This window comes from Crotalus tigris, unplaced genomic scaffold (genome assembly GCF_016545835.1).
Source record: "Crotalus tigris isolate CLP2741 ecotype Arizona unplaced genomic scaffold, ASM1654583v1 scf7180000024401.5802323, whole genome shotgun sequence".
Lineage (NCBI taxonomy): Eukaryota > Metazoa > Chordata > Lepidosauria > Squamata > Viperidae > Crotalus > Crotalus tigris.
In genome coordinates, this window is record NW_024100569.1 from 3,608,342 (window position 1) to 3,636,301 (window position 27,960).

At 39.8% G+C, this 27,960-nt stretch overlaps 1 protein-coding gene across 1 annotated transcript; it reads right to left on the minus strand.

Moving 5' to 3' along the window:
- Nucleotides 1–385: 385 nt before the first annotated feature.
- LOC120301880 (cytochrome b-245 heavy chain) lies at nt 386–27,956 on the minus strand. The gene is made up of 13 exons (XM_039329612.1): nt 27,786–27,956; nt 26,328–26,423; nt 23,407–23,517; nt 20,357–20,441; nt 18,267–18,412; nt 17,340–17,530; nt 16,319–16,448; nt 15,620–15,712; nt 15,058–15,311; nt 14,169–14,331; nt 12,952–13,098; nt 2,756–2,880; nt 386–2,002 (listed from the first exon to the last, which is right to left on the minus strand). The coding sequence occupies exons 1-13, from the start codon at nt 27,828–27,830 to the stop codon at nt 1,876–1,878; spliced, it is 1,713 nt and encodes a 570-aa protein (XP_039185546.1). The 5' UTR covers nt 27,831–27,956; the 3' UTR covers nt 386–1,875.
- Between the last annotated feature and the right edge of the window lie 4 nt (nt 27,957–27,960).

Below are 27,960 nucleotides of genomic sequence, written 5' to 3' on the forward strand. Positions count from 1 at the left end.
AAAATTCATTGACTAGTATTTATTCAGCTTTACATCAAAAATTATAAAATATGAAAAAGGATTAAGAAGAACAGAAAGAATATATAAAATACAAGTAAATGAGTGCATAAAATACAAATAAGCGGAGCGAAAACAGAATATGAATTCAGTTAATGGATGCTAAGGAAAATAACATTTAAGAGGTTAATAAGTACTGTATTAATAGTTTTAGTAGTGAAATACTGCTAAGAAATATATTTACTAAATGCTAAACTAGTGGCTTATTAGTATATTAAAAGTACATTTCAGCAAACCAATAGATCCCAGTAGATTTTATAACAAACTGCTAGGATTTCATAAAATTAATAACAAAACAGGAAATAAATTTGTTCAATCAGTGATCAGGGTAAGTATGCAGTTAAGCACTATCCAATCAATGATAATGGTTAAAAAAACCCTTCAGATCCTTCAATTGGTTTTTCTATATCCAGGAGTGTTAGTTATTTGTCTGCCAATCTTATTGCTGCTATGCAAAATTTGGCAACATTAGCAATATTACATAATTTAACAAGAAGAAGGCAATAAGAACATTTTCATTTTGTCCAGTTAATTATATCAGGAACAATCATCATTTACCAATTGCCCAGGTAATCAGAGCAGTGTAGTAGCAAATATTAGATGGTCTTGATAAAATATTTCCAACAAGGACAAGTTCTTTTAAACATGAGGGCTAAGAAGTGTGCAGAGTAAGATAATAAACTTGAGCTCTAAAATGCTCTTTAACGGGCAGCAGAAACTAGTACAACTAGATATCTTCTTGATTTCCATCTGGGATATATTATACAAACTCTAATGTGGACTGGAATATGGCTAATCTCATTTGGATATTCAGCATTTTAAACTCTTTCTCTAATAATTCTCCTAATTTGAGAATATTCAAAGAACAGTTTGCATGTAAGCCATAGTGAGTCGGTTTCTGCACCATTATTTTTAGCAGGAAAATTGAAATTGGTCTTCCAGAACTAATAGAATTAGTCCTGCTGGGAAGAAATGACATTTAAGTGAAAGGTGAGCATTAGTAATCCTGTCCTCAGGTGTGCTATTTCTATTCTAGAAGTCACACCAGATGCATCTTTAAGTGCTTGAAACAGTGATTGCAAATTTTTGTTTATATAGCCTCAAGAGATTTATAATGAGTGAGACATTGTAACTGAGCACCTTAGAGCAGAGGTCCCCAATCTTTTGGGCACCAGGGAGCAATTCCACGGAGGGAGGTTTTTGCGAGGACTGGAGGGTGTGTGGTTTTGTGTGCTGCCTGCATCCCCTGGATGGGGCTTTGTTTGTTTGTGCAGACCAGTTGCTGGCAAGCCACGGCCTGGTACTGGTCCATGGACCAGGGATTGGGGACCCCTGACTTAGAGTATTTGGGCTATAGTTTTAGTGCTGCTTGTATACACTCTCTGTCCTTGGTTTACCAGTAGCAACCTATTGAGATAGGTGATACTGAGAGACAGTGATTGGTTCAAAATCACTCAATGAGTTCTGTGGTTGAATAAGGAACTAACTCTTGATCAGATTTTGGCAGGCTGGGGGAGTCAAAAGAGTCCATAGTCTGCACATTGCCTAGCTTGCCATAAACCTTAATTGGTAATCCACTGTATATTTGGATTACACATATGAACTCAATCTGTATTTGACAATGCTAATATATCCTAAACCTTTTAAGAAGTCTTGCCATGGGATTAAAAAAGGATCAGTTTAAAATTGCATATTCTTCCTCTAAAGTACATAATATCAAACACACCTGAAACTTTTAACAAAATTCCAAAGAAATATTATTTTTTCATTAATTGCAATTAATTCACCATGGCTGAATTAAATTTTGTAAGTATGTCTTCAGAAATTTTCTTTGTTGAATATAAAGTGTATGCCTCTTGGATCAGCTTCTGAATTATTAATGCACATTTTATTTAGAGTTTCAGCCAAGGCTTCAGGTCCACACAGGAAAACACCAACCCTGGAACTGAAGGTATAAAGAGAAAAACAGGAATTTAGGTTCCAAATATAATATAATATAAGCAGGAATATTGAATAGGAAACTGGACTGTGTTACAAGCATTATAATATGCACAGCCTTATGTTTATCAAAATTCTCATAAGGTAAATTCACCCTTTAACACTGGTAGCAACATTCTCAGGTTGTGTCAGATGCAAGGAACCAGAATGACACTGAAGCTGATCAGAACAGTAACTTTATTGCTACTTGCCTATTTACAAGAATCTCGCTAGACTCAGTACAAACAAGTAGATGAGCACGTCAAGGTTTGAGGCGGGGGTGGAATCTGCTTTATATCGCTTCTTCCCCTTCAGTGATTTCAGGCTAGCTAGTCTTTTAACTTCCCCCCACTTCTGTAGTAGAAGCACTGGCAGAGCCGGGGAGGAGTAAAAGGAGGGATCAGTCTAAAATCGTTATGTAACCACAAACTAAGTCTAATCCCTCCTCGATTACCATTATCTTTATCTAACTATAACCAGGTGCTGAACTTAGTTGAAAAGATTCCTGTGCATAAGCTTTTAGCAATAAATCAATTAAATTGAACCTTAATGCATGGATTTGATCTTTCACACCTGACAACCTCAACTGCAGATCCCACCATAGGTTTTGCACAAAGTCCAAAATGGCAAAAATTAACAGGAACCAGCACTTACTAACCAATGAAACAAAAGTAATGATATATTGATATAATAAAGTATAATAATTGCACAAGAAACCTACTTTGGATGTTGGCCTGCAATTGTTTTGAACTCATTTTCCCAATTTGGTCTTCCATACTGAGTTTTCTGCTTCAAGCCTGTAATTACATCTTTCTCTTCATCATGATGCATTGTAAAATGCGTCGCCTAGAAAATTAAAAGCAAGAAATACTCTTATTACAAGATTGTTAGGTTGCAATTCCTAGCCAGCGCAACCCATAGAAGTTGAAATCCAATACAACTTCCAATTGAAGAAAATAAATTGGGAAGTATAAGCAGAGCTACTGTGTTTGATATAAAAAAGAGAAAGAGAGAGATGGGTAATAATAATAATAATAATAATAGTAATAGTAATAATAATAATATACACCCACTCATTTCCAAGCAGTTCAACAATATACTACAAGGAGGAGAAATTGAAAAGTGGCTAACAACTGGGAAAACCTACCTAATAATAAAAAATCCAGCAAAAGGGGCAACACCAGGCAACTACAGGCCAATTACCTGTTTACCAACAACTTTCAAATTACTAACTGGTGTGGTAGCTGATGCAGTACAACAGCATCTAGTTGAAAACAATCTCTTTCCACCTGAGCAGAAAGGAAACCGCCCCAATAGCAGAGGAACAAAAGATCAACTCCTAATAGACAAAATGATCTTGGAAAACTGCAAGAGAAGGAAGACCAACCTGAATGTGGCATGGATTGACTACAAAAAGGCATTTGACTCTCTGCCACATGACTGGATAATAAAGTGCCTAGAAATAACAGGAGTCAGTAGAAACATCAGAAAATTTGTGCAAATATCGATGGCACAATGGAAGACACAGTTGCAGATCAATGGTGAGAAGCTGGGAGAGGTTAATATCAAGAGAGGAATATTTCAAGGAGATTCATTATCACCATTACTATTTGTCATTGCACTGTTTCCTCTGTCAACAATACTGAATAACTCAGGACATGGCTATCAAACATCAAAAACATCTGCAGACTATCCCACCTCCTTTACATGGATGATCTGAAGCTGTATGGAAAAACATCATCTGAAATAGAATCGCTGCTCAACACTGTCCGTATATATAGCCAAGATATTGTAATGGAGTTTGGCTTGGACAAATGTGCCACACTTACTATCAAACAAGGAAAAATAGTGAAAACTGAAGGAATCAAGATGCCCCACGAAAATAACATTAAGAGTCTGGATGAGGAAGAGTACTACAAATACTTGGGTATCCTTCAAGCTGACAACATCAAGCACACTGAAGTCAAGAAAAAGATTAGAGGTGAATACATCAAGAGAGTGAAGAAGATCTTAAAATCCAAACTCAATGGAGGAAATACCATAAAGGCAATCAACACCTGGGCAATCCCAGTCATTAGGTACACAGCTGGAATAGTGGACTGGACTCAAGCAGAACTAAAAGCAATGGATAGGCAGACCAGAAAAATAATGACAATGAATCATGCCCTTCATCCACGCAGTGACATTGATAGACTTTATCTACCAAGGCAAATAGGTGGGCGTGGAATGCTACAAGTACATCAGATGGTTGAAGAAGAAAAAATGGCTTTGGAAGAATATCTGAAGAACAATGATGAAGATGCACTGAAATTAGTATATCAGGAAGGCTTACTAACTACTGGAGAGACCAAACTGGCCTACAAGAAAGACCAAATGAAGAACAGAATAGAGGCATGGGAAGACAAAGCACTACATGGCCAATACATGAAAAAAATAGCTGGGAAAGCAGATAATAATAAAACCTGGCAATGGCTAAGAGCAGGAAAATTGAAGAAAGAGACCGAGGGACTAATTCTGGCTGCACAAGACCAAGCCTTAAGGACAAATGCATACAAAGTCAAAATTGAGAAGACAGCAACAGACAGTAAGTGCCGCCTATGCAAAGAAGCTGAAGAAACAGTGGACCACTTGGTAAGCTGTTGCAAGAAGATTGCACAGACTGATTACAAGCAGCGGCATGACAAAGTAGCAACAATGGTGCATTGGAAGATCTGCAAAAAATATCATTTGCCTGTAAGCAAAAACTGGTGGGATCATAAAATAGAGAAAGTCATAGAAAATGATAAAATTAAACTGCTCTGGGACTTCAGAATTCAAACAGACAAGCACCTGCAACATAACACCCCAGACTTAACAATTGTCGATAAGAAAGACAAAAAAGTCTGGATAGTGGACGTGGCAGTGCCTGGAGATAGCAGAATAGAAGAGAAAGAACTGGAGAAGATAACAAAATACAAAGACCTACAAATAGAAATAGAAAGACTGTGGCAAAAGCAAGCAAGGGTAGTACCAATAGTCATAGGCTCCTTGGGTGCAATCCCAAAACAACTGGAGCACCACTTGAACACCATTGGCATTGACAAATTCGCTATTAGTCAATTGCAAAAGGCGGCCTTACTAGGAACTGCTTCCATCCTGCGACGATATCTGTAATACCATCAAACATCCACATCTGCCTATCCCAGGTCCTGGGTAAGGACTCGATAGGTATACAAAATGCCAAATCCAGTCTGAACATCTGGCTGACTGTGCGATGATCAATAATAATAATAATAATAATAAAATAAAATAATAATAATAATAGCTGATGCAGTACAACAGCATCTAGTTGAAAACAATCTCTTTCCACCTGAGCAGAAAGGAAACCGCCCCAATAGCAGAGGAACAAAAGATCAACTCCTAATAGACAAAATGATCTTGGAAAACTGCAAGAGAAGGAAGACCAACCTGAATGTGGCATGGATTGACTACAAAAAGGCATTTGACTCTCTGCCACATGATTGGATAATAAAGTGCCTAGAAATAACAGGAGTCAGTAGAAACATCAGAAAATTTGTGCAAAGATCGATGGCACAATGGAAGACACAGTTGCAGATCAATGGTGAAAAGCTGGGAGAGGTTAATATCAAGAGAGGAATATTTCAAGGAGATTCATTATCACCATTACTATTTGTTATTGCACTGTTTCCTCTGTCAACAATACTGAATAACTCAGGACATGGTTATCAAACATCAAAAACATCTGCTAGACTATCCCACCTCCTTTACATGGATGATCTGAAGCTGTATGGAAAAACATCATCTGAAATAGAATCGCTGCTCAACACTGTCCGTATATATAGCCAAGATATTGTAATGGAGTTTGGCTTGGACAAATGTGCCACACTTACTATCAAACAAGGAAAAATAGTGAAAACTGAAGGAATCAAGATGCCCCACGAAAATAACATTAAGAGTCTGGATGAGGAAGAGTACTACAAATACTTGGGTATCCTTCAAGCTGACAACATCAAGCACACTGAAGTCAAGAAAAAGATTAGAGGTGAATACATCAAGAGAGTGAAGAAGATCTTAAAATCCAAACTCAATGGAGGAAATACCATAAAGGCAATCAACACCTGGGCAATCCCAGTCATTAGGTACACAGCTGGAATAGTGGACTGGACTCAAGCAGAACTAAAAGCAATGGATAGGCAGACCAGAAAAATAATGACAATGAATCACGCCCTTCATCCACGCAGTGACATTGATAGACTTTATCTACCAAGGCAAATAGGTGGGCGTGGAATGCTACAAGTACATCAGATGGTTGAAGAAAAAAAAAAATGGTTTGGAAGAATATCTGAAGAACAATGATGAAGATGCACTGAAATTAGTATATCAGGAAGGCTTACTAACTACTGGAGAGACCAAACTGGCCTACAAGAAAGACCAAATGAAGAACAGAATAGAGGCATGGGAAGACAAAGCACTACATGGCCAATACATTAAAAAAATAGCTGGGAAAGCAGATAATAATAAAACCTGGCAATGGCTAAGAGCAGGAAAATTGAAGAAAGAGACCGAGGGACTAATTCTGGCTGCACAAGACCAAGCCTTAAGGACAAATGCATACAAAGTCAAAATTGAGAAGACAGCAACAGACAGTAAGTGCCGCCTATGCAAAGAAGCTGAAGAAACAGTGGACCACTTGGTAAGCTGTTGCAAGAAGATTGCACAGACTGATTACAAGCAGCGGCATGACAAAGTAGCAACAATGGTGCATTGGAAGATCTGCAAAAAATATCATTTGCCTGTAAGCAAAAACTGGTGGGATCATAAAATAGAGAAAGTCATAGAAAATGATAAAATTAAACTGCTCTGGGACTTCAGAATTCAAACAGACAAGCACCTGCAACATAACACCCCAGACTTAACAATTGTCGATAAGAAAGACAAAAAAGTCTGGATAGTGGACGTGGCAGTGCCTGGAGATAGCAGAATAGAAGAGAAAGAACTGGAGAAGATAACAAAATACAAAGACCTACAAATAGAAATAGAAAGACTGTGGCAAAAGCAAGCAAGGGTAGTACCAATAGTCATAGGCTCCTTGGGTGCAATCCCAAAACAACTGGAGCACCACTTGAACACCATTGGCATTGACAAATTCGCTATTAGTCAATTGCAAAAGGCGGCCTTACTAGGAACTGCTTCCATCCTGCGACGATATCTGTAATACCATCAAACATCCACATCTGCCTATCCCAGGTCCTGGGTAAGGACTCGATAGGTAGACAAAATGCCAAATCCAGTCTGAACATCTGGCTGACTGTGCGATGAATGATGATAATAATAATAATGTTGGAAGGGACCTTGGAGGTCATCGAGTCCAACCCCCTGCTCAGGCAGGAACCCTACACCATTCCAGTGTTGGAGCATTCACTACTTCTGGAGGCAGGTTGTTCCATTGGTTAATTGTTCTAACTGTCAGGAAGTTTCTCCTTAGTTCTAGGTTGCTTCTTTCCTTGATTAGTTTCCATCCGTTGCTTTTTGTCCTGCCTTCAGGCGCCTTGGAGAATAGCTTGACTCCCTCTTTTTTGTGGCAGCCCCTGAGATATTGGAACACTGCTATCATGTCCCCCCTTGTCCTTCTCTTCATTGAACTAGACCTACCCAATTCCAGCAACCGTTCCTTATGTTTTAGCCTCCAGTCCCTCTTTGTTGCTCTTCTCTGTACTCTTTCTAGAGTCTCAACATCTTTTTTACATCGTAGTGACCAATGGATGCAGTATTCCAAGTGTGGCCTTACCAAGGCATTGAAGAATGGTATTAATACTTCACGTGATCTTGATTCTATCCCTCTGTTAATGCAGCCTAGCACTGTGTTGGCCTTTTTGGCAGCTGCAGCACACTGCTGGCTCATATTTAAGTGATTGTCAACCTCCAAATAACCCAATACTTATCCAACAAAGCAGAGAAAACTAACACCAAACCAATAAATATACTGTATACGTTGGAGGAAAAACTAAGGAAGAGGCCTCTCAATATTTCCTAAGATTGCTTGCCCTAATGTGAGTGTAGTATACTGCTTCTTGAGGCTAAGAATGCATGATGTCATTTTTGATCTAATTATTGCAAACAACCCAATGTTCCTTGCTTTGCATAAAAGAAGAGTATTGTCTTACTTCTGGTTGCAGCATTTATGGGTCTTTTGGAGTATTTCATGTCATTGTTGGCAAATGACTCCCCACCACTTGATTACTGTGCATTGTGGTAGGAATGCCCACTCCCTTTTGACCATTTTGTCCTGGCCAATTCTGAAGGTACTGTCCCCTGATGGGTTTTGAACCTCTGTGCTTTTTTCTTTTTCTTTGATGCAGTAAAAGTCTGGGTTTTTTTAAAAAAAAAAAAAAATAGTGACCAACGAACCCAAGACATTTTTTGTTTCTTCTGAAAGGCTCACAAGTGGAGAGTTCAAATGGTGGACTTTCTACTTTTTAACTGAGTGAAATTGATAAAAGTTCCATTAGAGCTCAAATGACAAGAAGATTAGTAAAACTCCAATCGACCAGTGGATGCACTGGGTAGGAAAGTGTGGAATATGAAGGAATGTCAACCAAGAAAGACTCTCCCAAAAGATCTACATATATGAAATGAAACTAACTGGTGCTTATTTTCCGAGATGGATGAGAGGTATAAAAGACCAGGGCAGTCCATTAATCAAAGAAAATATTGCTAGACAGAATACCTGGCTGCCTTTGTTGTCAAATCTGAAAAGCAATTTCTTAAGCTGGTTTTATTTCTATCCAGCACAGAAGACAAGCACCTTAAAACTCCCGGTGCAGAAGATCCCTTACCATGCAATGCATATTTACTGAACTGTAGTCATCTTCATGCAGATAATTTTCATTCTACCATATTCTACCCACAGTCATTTTAAAAATAACCCAAACATATAAATTTATTTTATTTTATTTATTTTTCATATTTTTAAACCACCCAGCTCCATCAAAGAGGGGTTCTAGACTGTATAAATCACAACCACAACTTACACCAGTGGTTCTCAATCTGTGAGTCGCGACCCCATTTGGGGTCGAACGACCATTTCACAGGGGTCGTCAAACAATGCAGTCTGCCATTTTTTCTCCCTTTTCCTTAGCTGTGCTACTCCCTCTTATTCTATTGGCTTTTGAAAGCTAATAGAATAGACTCTATTCAAGAGACTTTATTCTATTGGCGTTCAAAAGCCAATAGAATCTATTGGCGTTCAAAAGCCAATAGAATCTATTGGCTTTCGAAAGCCAATAGAATAGACTCTCTTGAATAGAGTCTAATTCTATTGGCTTTCAAAAGCCAATAGGAATTGTCCAGGCTGTCTCTGCCCTGCTGAGCCCGCCAAAAGCCCCAGTCTGCAAATGATGCTGCAAGTTGTCTGCAGCTAAGGCGAGTTTTCTGGATGTTTCCACCCCTCCCTGCTGAGCAAGTACTAAATGTAAGTAAAAGAGGGCCAGGGGTGGGAGGTGGGAGGCTGGCGGGTGCAGGGAGGGTTGCTGGTGCGTGTGGGGCCTGGCGGGTGGCTTCCCTCCCTTGGGCTGGGCCAGCTGGTGGCCCAGCCGGTGGTTGGCCTGTGCCCTCGCTGCCACATGCCATGGCCGCCCAGGAGTGCCTGGGCCTGCCTGCCGCCACACCGAATGTGCAATGGCCAAGGTAAGGCTAGCAGGGCAGTGGTGGGCGCAGGGACGGTTGCTGGCATGCGTGGGGCCCGGCGGGTGGCTTACCTCCCTTGGGCTGGGCCAGCTGGTGGCCCAGCCGGTGGTCGGCCTGCGCCCTCGCTGCCGCGTGCCATGGCCGCCCAGGAGCACCTGGGCCTACCTGCCGCCACACCGAACGTGCAGTGGCCAAGGTAAGGCTAGCGGGGCAGCAGCGGGCACAGGGAGGGTTGCTGGCACACGGGCCCAGCGGGTGGCTTACCTCCCTTGGGCTGGGCCATCTGGTGGCCCAGCCGGTGGTCGGCCTGCGCCCTCGCTGCCGTGTGCCATGGCCGCCCAGGAGCACCTGGGCCTACCTGCCGCCGCACCGAACGTGCAGTGGCCAAGGTAAGGCTAGTGGGGCAGCAGCGGGCAAAGGGAGGGTTGCTGGCGCACGTGGAGCCCAGCGGGTGGCTTACCTCCCTTGGGCTGGGCCAGCTGGTGGCCCAGCCGGTGGTCAGCCTGCGCCCTCGCTGCCGTGTGCCATGGCCGCCCAGGAGCACCTGGGCCTACCTGCTGCCACACCGAACGTGCAGTGGCCAAGGTAAGGCTAGCGGGGCAGCAGCGGGCACAGGGAGGGTTGCTGGCGCACGTGGGGCCCAGCGGGTGGCTTACCTCCCTTGGGCTGGGCCAGCTGGTGGCCCAGCCGGTGGTCGGCCTGCGCCCTCGCTGCCGTGTGCCATGGCCGCCCAGGAGCACCTGGGCCTACCTGCCGCCACACCGAACGTGCAGTGGCCAAGGTAAGGCTAGCGGGGCAGCAGCGGGCACAGGGAGGGTTGCTGGCGCACGTGGGGCCCAGCGGGTGGCTTACCTCCCTTGGGCTGGGCCAGCTGGTGGCCCAGCCGGTGGTCGGCCTGCGCCCTCACTGCCGTGTGCCATGGCCGCCCAGGAGCACCTGGGCCTACCTGCCGCCACACCGAACGTGCAGTGGCCAAGGTAAGGCTAGCGGGGCAGCAGCGGGCACAGGGAGGGTTGCTGGCGCACGTGGGGCCCAGCGGTGGCTTACCTCCCTTGGGCTGGGCCAGCTGGTGGCCCAGCCGGTGGTCGGCCTGCGCCCTCGCTGCCGTGTGCCATGGCCGCCCAGGAGCACCTGGGCCTACCTGCCGCCACACCGAATGTGCAGTGGCCAAGGTAAGGCTAGCGGGGCAGCAGCGGGCACAGGGAGGGTTGCTGGTGCACGTGGGACCCAGCGGGTGGCTTACCTCCCTTGGGCTGGGCCAGCTGGTGGCCCAGCCAGTGGTCGGCCTGCGCCGTCACTGCCACTTGCCAGCTACACCTTGGCCGACGCAGGGGGCGGCACCACGCATGCGCAGTGCTCCCGGGCTGAGGCGGTTGCTGGGCAACGATCTATGTGCAGCCGCAGGAGAGGAGGCAGAGCATGCGCGCGTCCTCCTGCCCTGCCCGCAGGGAAATACAGGTAGTCCTCGACTTACGACCACATGGTTGGGGTCGCAGCATTAGGAAGGTTGAGAACCACTGACTTACACTGATTTCCTTTAAAAGAAAAAATATTCATCTTTCTTTTTCAAATGACAAGTTTTTATCCTAACAATCTTGTAGCTAGCATGCATGTAGTAAGTAAAATTTGAAGGGTTTCTTTTAAATTAGAGGGAAGAAATAGAAATTTTCCTATACTTTCAGAAAGAACTGAGTCATACTGTGTGTCTTTCAAAAGGCTGCTAGCCTCAGAAACAAGGAGTTGAAACAAAAATCTGTCATGCAAAGGTAACATTACACTAATCCCACTTAAAATATATCATTTTCACGGGGAAAATCTATCTCCATAGTTGCTTAGAGTTGACAGGGACTTAATGGCATATAATCAACATACAGTATATAATTTACTTATTTCTAATTCAGATGGTAGATGAAGGAACGAGTAGAAAACCTCTCTCCTTGAATAAAAATTATACAATATTTTCTACTGAAACATCTACAAAGATAATGAAATATCTGCAAGAAAACAAGCAAGCTCAGAGAGCACCAAGGACCCCTCATTGCAACCCTGAGCTACAGATATTCTCCTTCATTGGTAACACATGTACCCATACAAATAAAACACTTGTTTTTACAGATATGAGAGCTATGCAAATATTTTGAAAGAAATGCTTCACAATACATAATGCTTCCAAGCTGCTCTTTCTGTTGTAGTTACAGATATGCAGAGCTCTTTCCTCCCCCCTCCCCTCCCCAAAAAACTGTTCCTAGTTCTCCCTGCACAAGCATGACTCAACAGAATGACTGTTACTGTTATATGCATGAGAAGACAACCAGAGCAGCTTTTGAAGCAGCTTTTCAAGCAGCCATGCTTGCCTGGAAAAAGATGCTGCTAGCTGCTGCATCAACCTCTCAAAAAGCAGCTTCATACACACTTCCATGCATTCTGAAGAGCCTTTTTTTGAAAGATTTGCCTTGCTGTAATAAATATGCTTGCTTGAATGCTTTGCATGAATGTTTGTTGATACCCACTTGCCTTTGATTCTCAGCAATAACACTTTAGTCTTAGAAAAGTGTGATCACAATTATCCACGAGAAAATGCCGATCTGTTGGTATATCTAGATCTGCCGCCATCTGTTCTTATTTACTTTTCAAATATTTGTGGTGGTGCCTCAGTGGTGGAATTCATAATGTGACAACTAGTGAAAATGGCCAATAAGAGCCTGTTGGATTCATGGGCAGCAGCAACTCTGGCAATAGCAACTCTGAATCTGGTCCCACCATCCAGATCCCACTACATAAAGCAATAGTGGCAACCTTTGGCATGTGTGCCAGAGGGGGCACTCAGAGCCCTCTCTATGGGCATGTGCACCGTTTCCCCAGCCCCGCCTCCCCCCGCAGCCCCTCTTCCCCAGCAATCCCCCTGGAGGAGAATCGCCCCGGATGTGGCCCGCATGGAGCAGCACAGCCAAGGACATGGCAGCTGGGCAGAGGGGACAAGACTCCGCCCTCAGGCCCCATCGCGCGCAGATGATGCCATGGCACTGCTGGGCTGCCGGGTGATATGCTGCGGTAGGCCGTGGAGGCAGTGGGTGGCCCTGCAGGGGGGCGGGGGCAGAGTGGGTAGGGAGGAAGGGGCGGGGGTAGTTTTTGGGCACTCAATCTCTAAAAGGTTCACCATCATTGGCATAGGGGATATGCAGTGATTGACTGCCTTTCCTAAAAATTCAATTGCTCTGATTCAATAGTTACCTGAGATTCATCCCAGCCAGTAAGATAGATGTTGTAGCTGAGAAAATCTGTCTGATTCTTTTCTTGCGTTTGAGTCTCTACTGATTGCAAGAGATCAGCAAACCATTCAAAGGCATGGGTATCTCGGCAGAGCCAATAAAAATAGATCTGGAAGGAATAAAATTGAACATGTTCACATTATTAGATCCTCTCTAGTTAGATGAATTCGTTCACTTTTTTTTCTCTTAAACCCACAAAGTACTGTCACATGTGACAATCCCTTGGCTATAACAATATAGATACCAACCTAGCATAAAAGTGAAAGGAACAGAAATATTTAAAATATGACTTGATTTTTTTCATTCAGGTAAGAGAAACATCAACATACAACTGGAAAAACCCAGCTGTCTTTCCCAGTTTCAACTGTCCTAATTATCATTATTTCAAGAGATCAATAAGCTCATGTTTTAAAAGCCAGTCTAATGCATTTTCAAAAGAACACTAAACTCTTACATAGTGAGCTTGAATACCTGATAAGTGTCAGACATCACTCAGGCAGATGTTCAATCTCACTAAGCCAAAATAGGTAGTCTCTGTCATCAGGGTCTTGCTGATTTTGTCACATCTGGAAGCATTGCTGCTTTTCTGTGGCTTTTACCAATAAGGATTTTGTGTGACCATATTTTTTCTCTGTTCTTATTATTACTATTTCTGACTCACTAGAAATGTCTGTGACTGGCCAATAAGACTCACATGTAGTTCCAATTTGCATGTTATTATTTGTGTAGTATCCTATTTAACTTAGTTCCCTTGGAAAAGTGCCATTTTCTCTGCTCCATTCCAACTTCGGAAGTTTTTTGTCGTTATGCTTGGAGCAATAGGAGCAGGCAAATGCCAATTGCTAACTGCATCAGCAACCAAATAGTCAGTGAAGAATGCCTAATTTTTTCATAGAAAATTATGTTAGAAAAAGGGAGAAACACTGTTTTAAAATCAGGAAGAAAATGATTATGTTAAGCTGCTTTTGATAGTAGCTGGGGTAAAATAAAAGAAATATGAGAACATAGCAGATAAAGATGGAGAAGGGTGGAGAATATTTGGATGTGAAGTACTAGTTTTGCACATAGACATACTCATGAGTGAATCACAGCTGAGTGTATATGGCTCCCCATTTTTATATATGCTATTGAATGCTAGAAAACAAGTGTTGAATGCTCAGGAACAGATCGGGGACATACCTTTTTGAGTGTTAGGTCCATGGCATTATTGCAGTACTTGTACCACACAGATTTGAGGATTGATGCAAAAGGGGTAACCCCAATGCCAGCTCCAACAAGCATCACAGTTTCATAACTGAACACATCTTCACTAGCAGTACCAAAGGGACCATCTACAGCTATCCTAGAATGGGAAGATAAAATTTCAGATTTTATTGTTTTATTGAACGATTATAATATGACTCATTATTGCTGAGTCATATTATAATAATTTACCACCAGGCTGAAGCCAACCTTATTCTATTTAGGGACTATTCCATATTTTGAAAAATTGTGTTTCTTTATTTTAAGTGTGATCAGAGTCCATAATAATAAAGCAAAGATAGTACCAATAATAGGCACCTTCGGTGCAATCCCAAAACTTTTGGATCACCACTTGAACACATTGGCACAGACAAAATCATCAGTCAGTTGCAAAAGGCAGCTTTATTTAGAACAGCTTATATCCTGCAATAAAACCTTTAAGACCATCAAGCAATGACATCTGCCTATCCCAGGCAGCTTTTCTGCAACAGTTTACATCCACAATACCTTTAATTCATTGAACAAACATCTATCTATCCCAGGAAGGATTTGATAGGTGGATAAAAGTGCCAAATCCAGTCTAAATATCTGGCTGACTATGCGACAAGCCAGAATAATAATTATAATGCACTCTCATTTGAGTTCCCAGTGCTGATAAACTCATCTCTTTGTGTCAAGGAATATCTAATCTTTCATAGTACAATTAAGCCATTTAAGATTTTTTTCCCCATTTTGATAGTGAATAGCATTGAAAGGGTCCAAACTTAATTGACACTTTATAACATGACATTTCATAGAAAATATAATTATTATGATGAGTACATACTTAGGAAGTTTCCAAGCTTCTTGGAGTTGTTCTTTGTCACAGCCACATGCTTTAAACAAACCTTCTGTCCAGTCCCCTACAACACGTATGTGAATGCTGAAATAATCTTCTTCAGGGGCCGAAGTCAATGTGAAAGGATGCCATTCCAGTACAGACACTTCAGGACATTTGACAAAAATGTACTGTCCAACTTCCATCTTAAAGCCTTTCTTTTTCATCTGGAGCTCAAAGGTTTGGAAAGGATGTGTGACAACCTGACACAAGAAATAAAATTCTCAGAAGGCCAGAGAAAATGAAAGTTTGTCCTAAGTTAACACAAGTTTGATAAAGGAAGTAATCATTATTCTTTATTTAGAATAATGATTTGAATGAAAATGTTACTTCCATAATGATTAACTGTTAAATATATTAATGCTGGGAAGAGACTTCCAAATAAATATATTAAATACTTTGATGATTAATTTGGAAGTTTCTTCCCAGCATTGGGTCTCATTATCTGTAGATATCACTGATGACAAGGCGACAACAAAATGTCTAACATTTTGAGTGGCATGACTCTTACCTTTGTAACAACCACTTTTTGCTGTGAGCGCCAAAACCTCACCAGTCTCTCACAAACATACAGAATCATAGGGCCAACGACCCATTTCCATGTCTGTCAATAGAATGAGTAAAAGGAGAATGAAGAATTGTTCAATTTTTCTTAATGTTCACACATGACACTATTCCGTGAATTCCTCTAACATGGTTCAGCTGACACCATGGTTTTCAAACCACAGTGGCTAAATACATACCACATGTTCAACTAAAACTCAATCACTTTATGATTTAGCACAAGATGTGAATCCACTCATTCTCTTAAATAGAAAGATGGCTGCTTTGTATGTACCAGAATTTGTGTCAGTTGTGCAATTGGACAGGGCTGGTTGTATAGCCCTCTTGTATAGATAAGTTTGTTGTCTGCAAAAGCTTACAGTAATTAGTTAATAGGAAACTTTCTCAAATCTCTAATTTCAGAAGTCTATTTCTGCTAAGAGAGATGTTGTCCGTCGTCTGAAACTATTCTTGAACATATGAATGAAAAGATGTTTACATCAAATATTTATAATGTTGTTCATATGGGTTATGGTCTGATTGAACCTGCAACTGTTTTCTCTAATTTTCCTTTCTTTCAGCAAACTCTAATATTAACATTAAAAATTCAGCAGTCTTTCCAGCTGTGTAGTATTATTTTTTTTAATAAAGAAGCAATAGATCATACCATGGGAGGATTTCCAGCAAACTGTGGTTTAGGACATGAAGACATTTCCTCCCAGACTGTGTAATTTGAGGCACAATTTTCTGGTTTATGGTCTTCTAAGCTCTTTTTGGTCTGTCCACGAACGATTCTTCTGCAAATAACACCAAACATTAGTAGAAACAATACATCCACAGAAATTAAAGTATGACTGGAATATTTTCCACTAATTCTGAATTCAACATATTAATAAAATATATATTTATTGATATATATTTCCCATGATAGTCACTCATTATATTTCAGACATTCACATTAAGCCATGGTATAATCATGGTATGTTAAAAACACCACACATATTGTGGTTTATACATCACACTAAATCAGAATGAACAAACATTGTGTCATAGTACAATATGGGAAATAACAGTATGTTTTATTGCTTATTAAGTAATTTTAATTTATATACCTACATTTTAGCTACTTTCTAGTCCACACATATGGGCTATGTAATTTAAACAGTTGCATATTTTGAACAACAACCATCGATCCAGTTACATATATCTTCAAGTTCAGTGTTAAAAAGCAAAACATTATGAAATAAGCCCATTCATATTAGCTGTTTCAGGAGCTCACATTTGGTTATTTCGAATTATGACTCAGACTGGATTTGAATCAGCCCCAGATTGCATGACCAGTTGGGAGTTATAGTCTAAAGCAGGTGCCCCCAACCTTTGGGCACCAGGGACCAGTACTGTGGACAGAGTTTTTTCTGCAAACTGGAGGGGGCGTGGTTTCATGTGGTACCTGCATCCTGCAGATGGGACTTTGCTTGTTTGCGAGGCCCAATTTCTGGCATGCAGTGGATCGGTGCCGGTCCACAGACTGGGGTTTGGGACCCCCAGTCTAAAGCTATCAGGTTAAAAATGATTCTATTACAGACTACAGTCATTTATTGTTCTGATAGATCGTCCTAAGATAGCCTCTTTGATACTGTTTCTAGGCAGTTCTTGAATGTGATATCTGAATAAGTGCAGAAACTTACCCAAATCCATGGATGACAAGACCAGCAAAAAAAATAACAAAGAGATGGTGAGTAAACCAGAATACTTCAAAGTATGATCTGCGAATGGTTTTGGTGGATGATGTGATGATTAGTATTAGACACAGTGTAATGATAACGCCACTGAGGCCAGCCAAAGTTGTAAATGCCACATAGAGGCCACCAATAGGGTTCTGGAAAGGAAAAAGCAGGTTGATATAAACACATCAAACACATCCATTCTGACAGAGTTGCATAACTTCTCTTGCTTCAAAGCCGAGGAACAATATCCCCAATATTGGAAGAAGGAATCTTTGCCTACCTTGCAAGAGTGGTTTTTTAAAGTTTCTTATCTGGCGGAAATGGCAAAAATTTCGGCTTTTTTAAAGGAGCAATCACAAGAGAAATTTTTTGCCGTATGGGAAAAATGGATAAATTTCATACAATACAAATTGGCTATAAAAAAATACCATTTAGCTTTTTCATAACTTGTATTTAAATTTGATATTTTATAGATTGTATTCTTTCTTTCTTTTCTTTTCCTTTATTTCTTTTTATTTCTTTTTTTTCTAAGTTTTTTTTAATGCTTATGTTTTTATTGTTATATATATTTTATTGTTAATTACCTTATAAGATGATTAATTTTTTTTAGAATTTTTAAAATTTTAATTAAGCCTATATTCAGCTCTGGGAAGCTCGGGGGGGGGATGGAGGGGGGTGGTTTGGGAGGGTTTGGGGGAGGGTTGTTTTATTTTTTGTTGTTGTTTTTTTTTGTTTTTTGTAAAACTTTTAAAAAATTTTCAATAAAAAAAAATATCCCCAAGGAAAAGCATTCTGTTAGGGGTAGTGATGATTATAGGGAAAAATAAAATCTATCTGTATGCATGCATGAGAAACAATAATTCTCTGGTTTTTCTCCCATCTCCTTACCGAAAGTTTTTTTCTGGCAAAATTCAGATAACTTTCGCCTGGGTGATCACCTAGATCAGACAGTACAGCCTTAATGGTTCCATTTTCTTCAGTGCGTGCATCCACCAATCTTTCAACGTTAAATAAATGTGCAATTGTATGGATTGCTGGGGAAAAATGGAAAATAAATAAAAAATGGGATAGAAAAATATATTAACACATTAAAGAGATAAATCACTTTTCAAATGCTTTGTTTTTTCATAGGGAAAGGTGCCTTTTTTGCTAACTATTTTGAAAACTGAAACATCCTATAAAACATAAAAACAAATCTATAAGACACATACTTTATAGATACAGCTCATTTTATAATAATAATAGTAGTAAAGTTGGAAGGGACCTTGGAGGTCATCTAGTCCAACCCCCTGCTCGGGCAGGAAACCCTACACCATTTCGGACAAATGGCTGTCCAGTCTCTTCTTAAAAACTTCCAGTGTTGGAGCATTTACTGCTTCTGGAGGCAAGCTGTTCCACTGATTAATTGTTCTCACTGTCAGGAAGTTTCTCCTTAGTTCTAGGTTGCTTCTCTCCTTGATTAGTTTCCACCCGTTGCTTCTTGTCCTGCCTTCAGGTGCTTTTGAAAATAGCTTAATTCCCTCTTCTTTATGGCAGCCCCTGAGATATTGGAATACTGCTATCATGTCCCCCCTTGTCCTTCTCTTCGTTAAACTAGACATACCCAATTCTAGCAACCGTTCCTTATATGTTTTAGCCTCCAGTCCCCTAATCATCTTTGTTGCTCTTCTCTGTACGCTTTCTAGAGTCTCAACATCTTTTTTACATCGTGGTGACCAAAATTGGATGCAGTATTCCAAGTGTGGCCTTACCAAGGCATTGAAGAGTGGTATTAATACTTCACCTGATCTTGATTCTATCTCTCTGTTAATGCAGCCTAGCACTGTGTTGGCCTTTTGGACAGCTGCAGCATACTGCTGGCTCATATTTAGGGGATTGTCTGCTAGGACTCCGACGTCCCTCTCACAGTTACTACTATTGAGCATGGTGCCACCTATGCTGTACTTGTGCATTTGGTTTTTCTTGCCTAAATGTAGAACCTTGCTTACAGTAAGTTGTATACGTAGTTATTTTAATTGCATTATTCTTCTCCTGTTGTAATGAGGTGGCTTTTTAAAAAACTAAACTGTGAATGGTTTTGTGCAAAATTTGAAAAAGATTAAAAGTTTGGAAATAAATATAAAATAGCACAAGAATTTTGACAGCAAGGCAGAATAAGTGCATTTAATGATGAAGGAATTTGACAGGACATGAAAAAGATATCTTGCTAGAACATGTTCACAATAATGAAAAACTTCTAAAGCCCCAATAAATTTGTATCAAGATTAATTATGTTCCTCTTCTTTCTACTTTTCTTTTAAACCAAAAAGTTCACAAAGGTATTTATTTTTAATATTTTGTATAGGAATTGATGACTTGAGGCATCTAAAATTAAATATAATTATACAGAATAAACTTCTCTTTCATTCATCCTCTACAGGTTTGGTAGTTGCTCAGCATTATAATCTGGGTTTATATATTGTACTAAATCATGGCTTACTTAATCATAATTTGTTGACTATGACTGGATTTGTATAGCAGAGAAAGTTAAAAACAGTGGCGGGATTCAGCCGGTTCGCACCACTTTGGCAGAACCGGTAGCTAATTTTTTGTTGCCCAGGCCCAGAACGGACTTCCAGAACCAGCATCCACATAGAGAACTGGTTGTTCACATATTTGAATCCCACCACTGGTTAAAAACCATGGTTTATAAAACACAGTGGCTAAGTTCAATCCATATCCAACTGTATTATGGTTTAACAAATGGTGTAGCACTGATGATGTTACATACTATGGTAATGAAACATCTTCAAGAAAACAACTAAGCTCAGAGAGACCCCACAACCCAATCCTGAGCTACAAATATTCTCTTCTTTCAGTTTAATAAATGTTTTGTTTTCTTTACTTCTCATGCCTTTCCAGAAACTTGTTCTTTCAGTATGAGTTTTGTTCATTAAATTGATGAGACTTTGCATAAAATAGAACTTTGGAACACCCACCAGTATGTAGTGCAATCATCCAGGCTACCAGTTTGTGAAATGTGAGATTCCTGTCCAACTGTCTTCTGACACGCACTGAGCAACACTAGATTCAGAAGAAAAAATGAAATACGACAATACAATCTGTCTCTCTTGGTTCTCTCTTCTGAGTTTGAAGTGCTATCTACCCATTCTTGGCTGCTACTGAACAATGCCTCATAATGTTTGCTGATTCCACTGCCAGTCACTATCCTGCCTCCACTGAATCTGTTTCAGGCCTGATCAAATGAGGAGGCCATGGCTGTGAAAGTGCCTTTGGTTATAAGTAACATGACTGTTTTTTTTTTCTAGCTTTAAATTATCATCATTTCCATATCTCCTTTTTATTCATCTGGGTGGACAATGGAAGTGCTAAAACAATACATGTTACAATTATGGAGTAGTTAAGGAGCAATAAATTGAAGTTCAATCTGGACAAAATGTATGTGCTGTTAGTGGATGTTTTATACATCTGGGTACCGTATATGCCGCCATATTAGGCGACCCGGCGTATAAGACGACCCCCGTCTTTATAGCCGGGCCGCATTCCTAGAACGTCGTCTTATACGCCGGAAACTACCAGTATTTCCGGCGTATAAGACGACTCGGCGTATAAGACGACCCCCGTCTTTGGCGCCGATTTCAGCGCTCGCGGAAGTCATCTTATATGCCGGCATTTACGGTATATTGTTTTCAATTCATTCTGGAAAAGTTGTATTCCCTCTGAATCCATTATTTTTATTAGGGACACAAGGGATCCTACAGCAAAAAGTGATTTCTTGCAGCTTACTCTAGTGAACCGGTGTCAAACGGGTATCACGTGATGTATTATGATGTTTTTTTGCCTTTGCGGAGCTGGGTGGGTGTGGCCTGTGTGTGACGCATCCAGCCCGTGGGCTGCCAGTTTGACACCCCTGCACTACTGTGTCAGCTATTACCTTTACTGTAGCTCTGATACAGCAGTTCATACCCTGGTAACTTCATATTTAGACATATTTACAATGTGTTTTATATGAAGCAGCCTTGAAATTCAGTAAGCACAATACTGCATCAAAAGTATTATAAAGAGTATTATAAAGATATTCTACCAATTTTATTCAATGTTCTTACTTCATTTCTAGTCATAGGTAAGATGCTAGTAATAACTGACCAGGATTTTCATCATTCGGGACCACAGTATCCAAGAATACCTTTCTTTTTTAAAAAAATAACTATCATATTTTAAGACTGAAAAGTAAAGACTAACAAGAACTAATAATAAGAAAAAGAGAAGAAAAAAAGTAAAGAAACAGAGAGAGAGAGAGATAACAGAAGTGTAACAAAATAAAAAATAATCAGAAATATAAAAAAGAGAGAATGACTTCTGATTTCTTTTACAACCGATATAAATGAAACTTACATGAATCCCAGCCAATACCATCAACTTTACTAATCATTCTTCCGTTGTAGGTATTATTGAGTCTTTCCACCACTGGGCGTATAAAAGAATCACCACCATTATTATACATAACAATAGAGTAAAACATACTCTTTTCATTTTTTTATCCATCAATCCAACAGAAATGTCTTTAGTCTTGATTGTATGTTGATCTTCATTAATCTCCTCTCCATTCTCATCCTTTTGGCAATCTAAAAAATCTGCTAAAGCCTGAACAGCCTTTCTTGTAACAATGTCCTGGAATTTCTGGAATGGCTCTAAATCTCAAATAAATTCTTTTTCTCCAAGCTCCAGCAGAGCTTAATTATCCATTCCTCTTTCAAACTCTGTATCCCTAGTTTCCTATTTATTCTCTAAGACAGGGGTCCCCAACCTGTGGGCTATGGCCCACTACCGGGCTGTGGCCTCTTGGCCACTGGGCCATGTGAATGGCTGGCCAGTGCGCACACTTTCCCCTGCTAGCATTGCCCTGAGTGTCGCACGGGCGCTAGCCCCACCCCCAGCATCATGCATACACCTGCACCGCCCCCATTTGCGTTGCATGTGTGCACGCAGCCCCATGCTTTCCCCTTCCTTTCCTTCTGGGCCACCATCCTAGAAAGGTGGGGAACCTCTGCTCTAAGATGTCCATTCTGTCATTAGTTTATTTCTCCAGAGATTTGTTTTGTAACTTCAGCATTTATTTTACAAAATTATCCATCTTATCCAGTTTTTTCAATATTTTTTTCAAAAGACTTAAATATGGCATCCAATTTGAAATTCACTGAGACAGTGTAAATCCTAATTTGTGAAAGATTAATTTAATTACATTAGAAGATTGGCATATCTTGTTTCTCTTTACCTTCCTTCTCCAATGGCTACCCCATAGAAGCTATTCTGACATTCAGTTGAGCTCTTTGTATGTTTTTGGTTTGGGATAATTTTAAATTAGGACTAGTTTGTGCTTTTTGCTTATCCCTAGTTTGCTTTTTGAGCCTCTTTGCAGCATTCCCTGACCTGGGCATTCTTCAGATATATTGACTTCAATGTCCAGAACTCACCAGACAGTGTTATCCTTCTGAGAATTTTGGAAATTGAGGTCCACACTTCTATAGATGCCCAGTTTGGAGAATATTGCTTTTCCCTTGCAATCAATGAGATATGAGGAAATAATACTTTTAAAAGTTGGAAAAACAAATCAGAAATAGCTTTTTAAGTCTGATCATATTGCTTGTATTTAAGACTGGAAGTAGTCATGAATTGTTCAGAAAATCATGATTAAAAGAAACCATAGCTTAGTACGCATGAATAAACCCATTTATGATTTAGCTTTATATCTAAACCGGTCACAATAGTTGATTTACCACATTGATTAAGAAAACCCTGGTTTAATATGTTGTCTGACCCTGATCAGTAACTGGGTCCTTTTCAGTCAATGACTCTGCTCTGAATAGCCTCATGTTTTAACTGTGCAAAGAAGTCAGAACATCATCTTCAGAGAAACTTCATTCACTATCACAATATTTGCAGGTAATCTACAAAATTAAAAGAATAGAAGACAACCCTCGTTTGCTTAGGATGAATATTTTTTTCATTAATCATAGCAAATACTTACTGCGCTTGAGCCTCTGAGAAAGGAAAGCAGATTTCTACAGACAGGAAGCAGAATTAATAGGCAGTTGAAATTCAGACATGCTGCAGGTGCCCGGGCCAATGCCAAATAAGGCTAAACATCAGACAATGGGATCATAATTATTCAAGCAATATCATTTAGGGATACATTGAAACAGAACTAAAAGCCCTAATGGACTGCACAAAAGGGAGAATGAACATTACAATTGTATAGGGACTGTGGGTGTTATTGAGCTATTCTCAGCACATCTGGCCAATACAATTAATAGAAAGGGACGCTGGGAATTGTACTTTAGCAACATCTGAAAAGTCATGGGCTTCTGGGGTGCCACTTACAAAAAACTATTGCAATATATATGAATGTGAGGAAAAATAGGATTACGTCTGAATCAAACACCAATTGCAAATTAATGTACACCAAGAAACCTTGTATTGTTGGCATAACATAAACTAACTGATACTAACTGAAGGTCACAGTATGATTCTAAGAGACAGAGTGACATTTCAATTCAAAGCTTCTATGGAGGCAAGAGCTTGTTTTGTGATCCTATGGATGACCATCTCACCAGATGAAAGGTTATCAGAAGATGGAGCAAAGGGGAAAAGATCACCGTAACATTGCTTAAGCACAATTAAAGTATTGATTAAATACTTAAAGTATTTTAAGAGGAACATGGGGAGTTTCTCCTGAGACTCTAACTACTACTGCATACTGCCCCTATGACTGTTCATTGGTTTTGTTGTTTTCTGTGGCACTCTCTTGACAGTTACATCTGATTTGTGGCTTCCACCCTTCTTATCCAGTAACTTTCTCTTTCCTCCCTCTTAAAAATATTTCTAGTCAATTCAAAAATTATTGATTTGTGGTAATTTTTGGAATTAGTTTCCCTTCAGAACTTTGAGATTCTTTCATTTGCTGTTAGACTGAAAAAAGGGAGAAATAACTAAATGTTTTTTCTGCAGCAGGGACGTCCAACCTGGCTAGGGAATTCTGGGAGTTGAAGTCTACAAGTCTTAAAGTTGCCAAAGTTGGATACCTGGCTATACAGCCTGCATTGCTCTATATCTACAGAGGCGGACAATACTAAACCAGAGGAATTTGTAATGTACTGTTGTTACTATTTCCCTTTGTGTCTTGCTCAAACTCTGCTTCCTATTCCTGCATAAAGCAAGAAGTATCAGGTTCTTGATGGGGCAATACTGTTAAGCAACAGTTCCTGGAAGACCACCCTCCCCTTGTGGTAGTGGCCGGTGCCAGGTTCATCTCACCAGAGCTGGGGGGGGGGAGGTGGAGGAAGGAAGGAGAAACATATGAGTCCTTATGCACCATGCATTGTTTCTTCTGCTTTGTAATAGATGTAAGAGAGAATAATGAAGCAGAACTTCCAGTAACTCCATTCTGGGGTGGTGGTGGTGGTGGTGGTTTAGGATTATTATCCTACAATGATTATTTTTAAACAAGAAGGAGTGCTATATTTGGTTAGCTTGACAATTGATTCAGATATGAAGTGGAAGGACAAAAAAAGGGGAAATGGGTTAAACAGAGACTTCTAAGATTGCTTAACAGACAACTACATTTTATAACAGTCAAGCTGAAACAAAGTTGCAACATTTCAGAGAAAAAGAGATTGCCTTTTTATTACAGAGAAAGATGGCTGGGAGATAATACTCTATATATTGTATCTAGATTTTCTCTCTCAGCATAATATCATATTGTATTATTTCTTCCTGATGTATTTTCAGCAAAAAACCCTCAGATATTGGTCTATTAAAATTAACAGTAGAGGAAGCGATAATCAGAATCTCTGGGAAAAAGTTAAATCTAACTTTCAGTGCTTCTGATCAGGATCATTGGGTGGGGCTGGGTTTAACTTTGCTCTCTCCAGTAGTTTGTTTCCTGCTAAAAGAAGCAATGAAAAGGTATTTTGTCTATGCCAGCATTAATGGGAAGGGAGTTTTAGCCTCAAGTCTTTTCCCAAAGCAAAGAGAAACATTGAGGGTTTAATTGCACAGAAAATGGGTTTGCAAGCTGCACAGAAAATGGCTGCAATCACAGGTAGGTTCTCAATCAATCCAATTGTCATATGGACAACAGAAAGAAAGGAGACTTACTGTCAAATTTGGGGGGGAAAATGAGACATTGCTGGTAACCTACAAATTATGAGAGAGTAGACCAGTGTTTCTCAACCTTAGTAACTTTAAGATATGTGAATTTGAAGTCCCAGAATTCCCCAGCCTTTTAGCAACTAAGATTTGTGCTTGAAGCTGCCTGAAAAAGTCTGGGATTTCCAGGTGACACATCTTGAAGTTGGTAACCACTGAAGTTGATTGACTATGAACAGAGAGCAGACGTTGTTAGGAATGAATACAGCCAAAGGCACTTAGATCTCATCAATACAGAATAAACTGAGATAACCATTTATCACAGAGGAGAGAACCAGAAGACTAAGCCTGAAGCACTATTACATATAGATTCAGGGAGAACTCAGATAAACTTCCTGGAGCTATCTTTATCTGCATCTTAAAATTAATAGATTCAATTGGGAACCTATAGACTTTAGTGGAAATAATGCATGGCTATTTTGCTTAACTATCTGGGAGTTCCCTGAGAAGCTGCTGGCATTGATGACCTAGTGCCATACAGACTTTAGACATAACACCACTAAAGAAAAGCTGAAGAGGGAGACTTGCATTCAACATGGTCATTTGCCTGCCTTCTCTTGTGGATTTGCAGAAGCTATCACTACTGTTTTTCAGAGCTGATCACCTTGAAAAATTAGAACTGGCCATATAAGTCAGAGATGCACATTTTGAGCTGCAATTAGCAGTAATATCCAATAAACATTAGAACAGTGATGAAGTTCACTGAAACATGGGAAAAACAGCATGTGGCATAGGACTTACCCCAAGAAGTTCTCTTGTATAGTAGAAAGTCGGCCCTTGAGCATATACTAAGTAGTACCACCAAAAGAGGAAAACATTTAAACCCAGCCATACTAGCTGAAAGAAGAAAAACATGGCCTAAAATTATTTTCAGAACTTCTATTATAATTGGAAGACCTAGTGATCAGAATAGGTTCTGGAAACTCTAGTCCAGATTTTGGTAAAAGCAGCAAAGCCAAACGATTATGCACCCCAATTTGAACTAATTCTACTTTTAACAGTTCCATTTAACAGTGAGTCCAAATAGGCTCAGACAATTATATTGCATTATATTCCATGCAGGCTGGGCTTCTTTCCCCAAGTGCAAAGTGTGTACTTTTCAATAGTATCTTAATATTATGATGGTCTTTAGGTAAATGATGACATTTAGAACTGCATTGCTATTTTTAAATTTCAAATCACATCCTCAACCTAACTGAGAGCAATAAAAGAGCACTGACTACCGTTAGTACCGTAGTGCTACTGCTGCTGCTTAACATTCTGGCCCTTTTTCCATGTCACTAGCAGAGGCAAGATGATGACTATTCCCTGATTTTCCCAAAGACTGATCCCAGCAATGTTAAATGCGGATGAGGTTTCTCAAAATTAAGTGGAACATCTTAAAATCTTATCCTTAGTGGTGGAGGATTGTTTTTTTAACAATGATTGTCAGTGTCATTAACTCTGTTTGCTTGCTGATCAAGCACTTTAATTATATTTTAGTATGCTTCAAAAGTTGCACAGAAAGCTAGTCCACATTTTGGAATCTACCTGGAAATCTGAGCTTCTTTTGTTATATATATGACTACTTTAGTAACATAAGTAATTACTTAGTTCTAAAGGAAATATCTACAATAATACATAATTAGAAATTCTAGGAATTGGGTAAAAATTTAGTAAGCCATGTTCTTATGGTCCAGCCTAGTTTTACACTAATCCTAAAGAACTTTGGTCATAAAATACTGGTATCCAAAAAAAGCATTGAAAGCTAGCTAGTGGAGGAAAAAAAGACACAATTAAAGACATATATAAAATGATATAAAACAAAAAAATTAAAGCAATAAGAAATATTATAATCCAAGAAATATATATTTTAAATGGACAGACCATCTACTCAGATAACAATTTATAATAATTTATAAAAAGACCTGAAATTGCTACCACCCTTTAACTAAACTTGTGTTTTTAAAAAATCATATTTTGCTTCCTATTTTTTTTCGGCAGGACAGTTCATATTTCATTAAGAGTTCTCTATAATTAATTGTTTTTAAAGCTATAACACACTTCTTGCTTAAAATACTGCCTATAACAATGCATTCAAAACAGGAAGACATTTTTGTTTAGATTTTCGCACCTCTTGAACTGAAGATGCTTTTATGAAATTAAATGGGTTTTAGCTCTGAGAAAACTAGTCTTAAAATGCACAATGAATGTACTTACAATGACAAATATGGAGAGTCCCTCATTCTCTACCCAGTTGCCCATGATGATGATGAGAACGGTTGTGAGTCTGAGCTGCGTCTGATTATCATATAGTATGTGCTTTTTTCCCCTTCAGAAAAGGAAGTGCAGACTAAGGCTTGCAACAATCTGTTTCCTTATTTCATCCTGCATG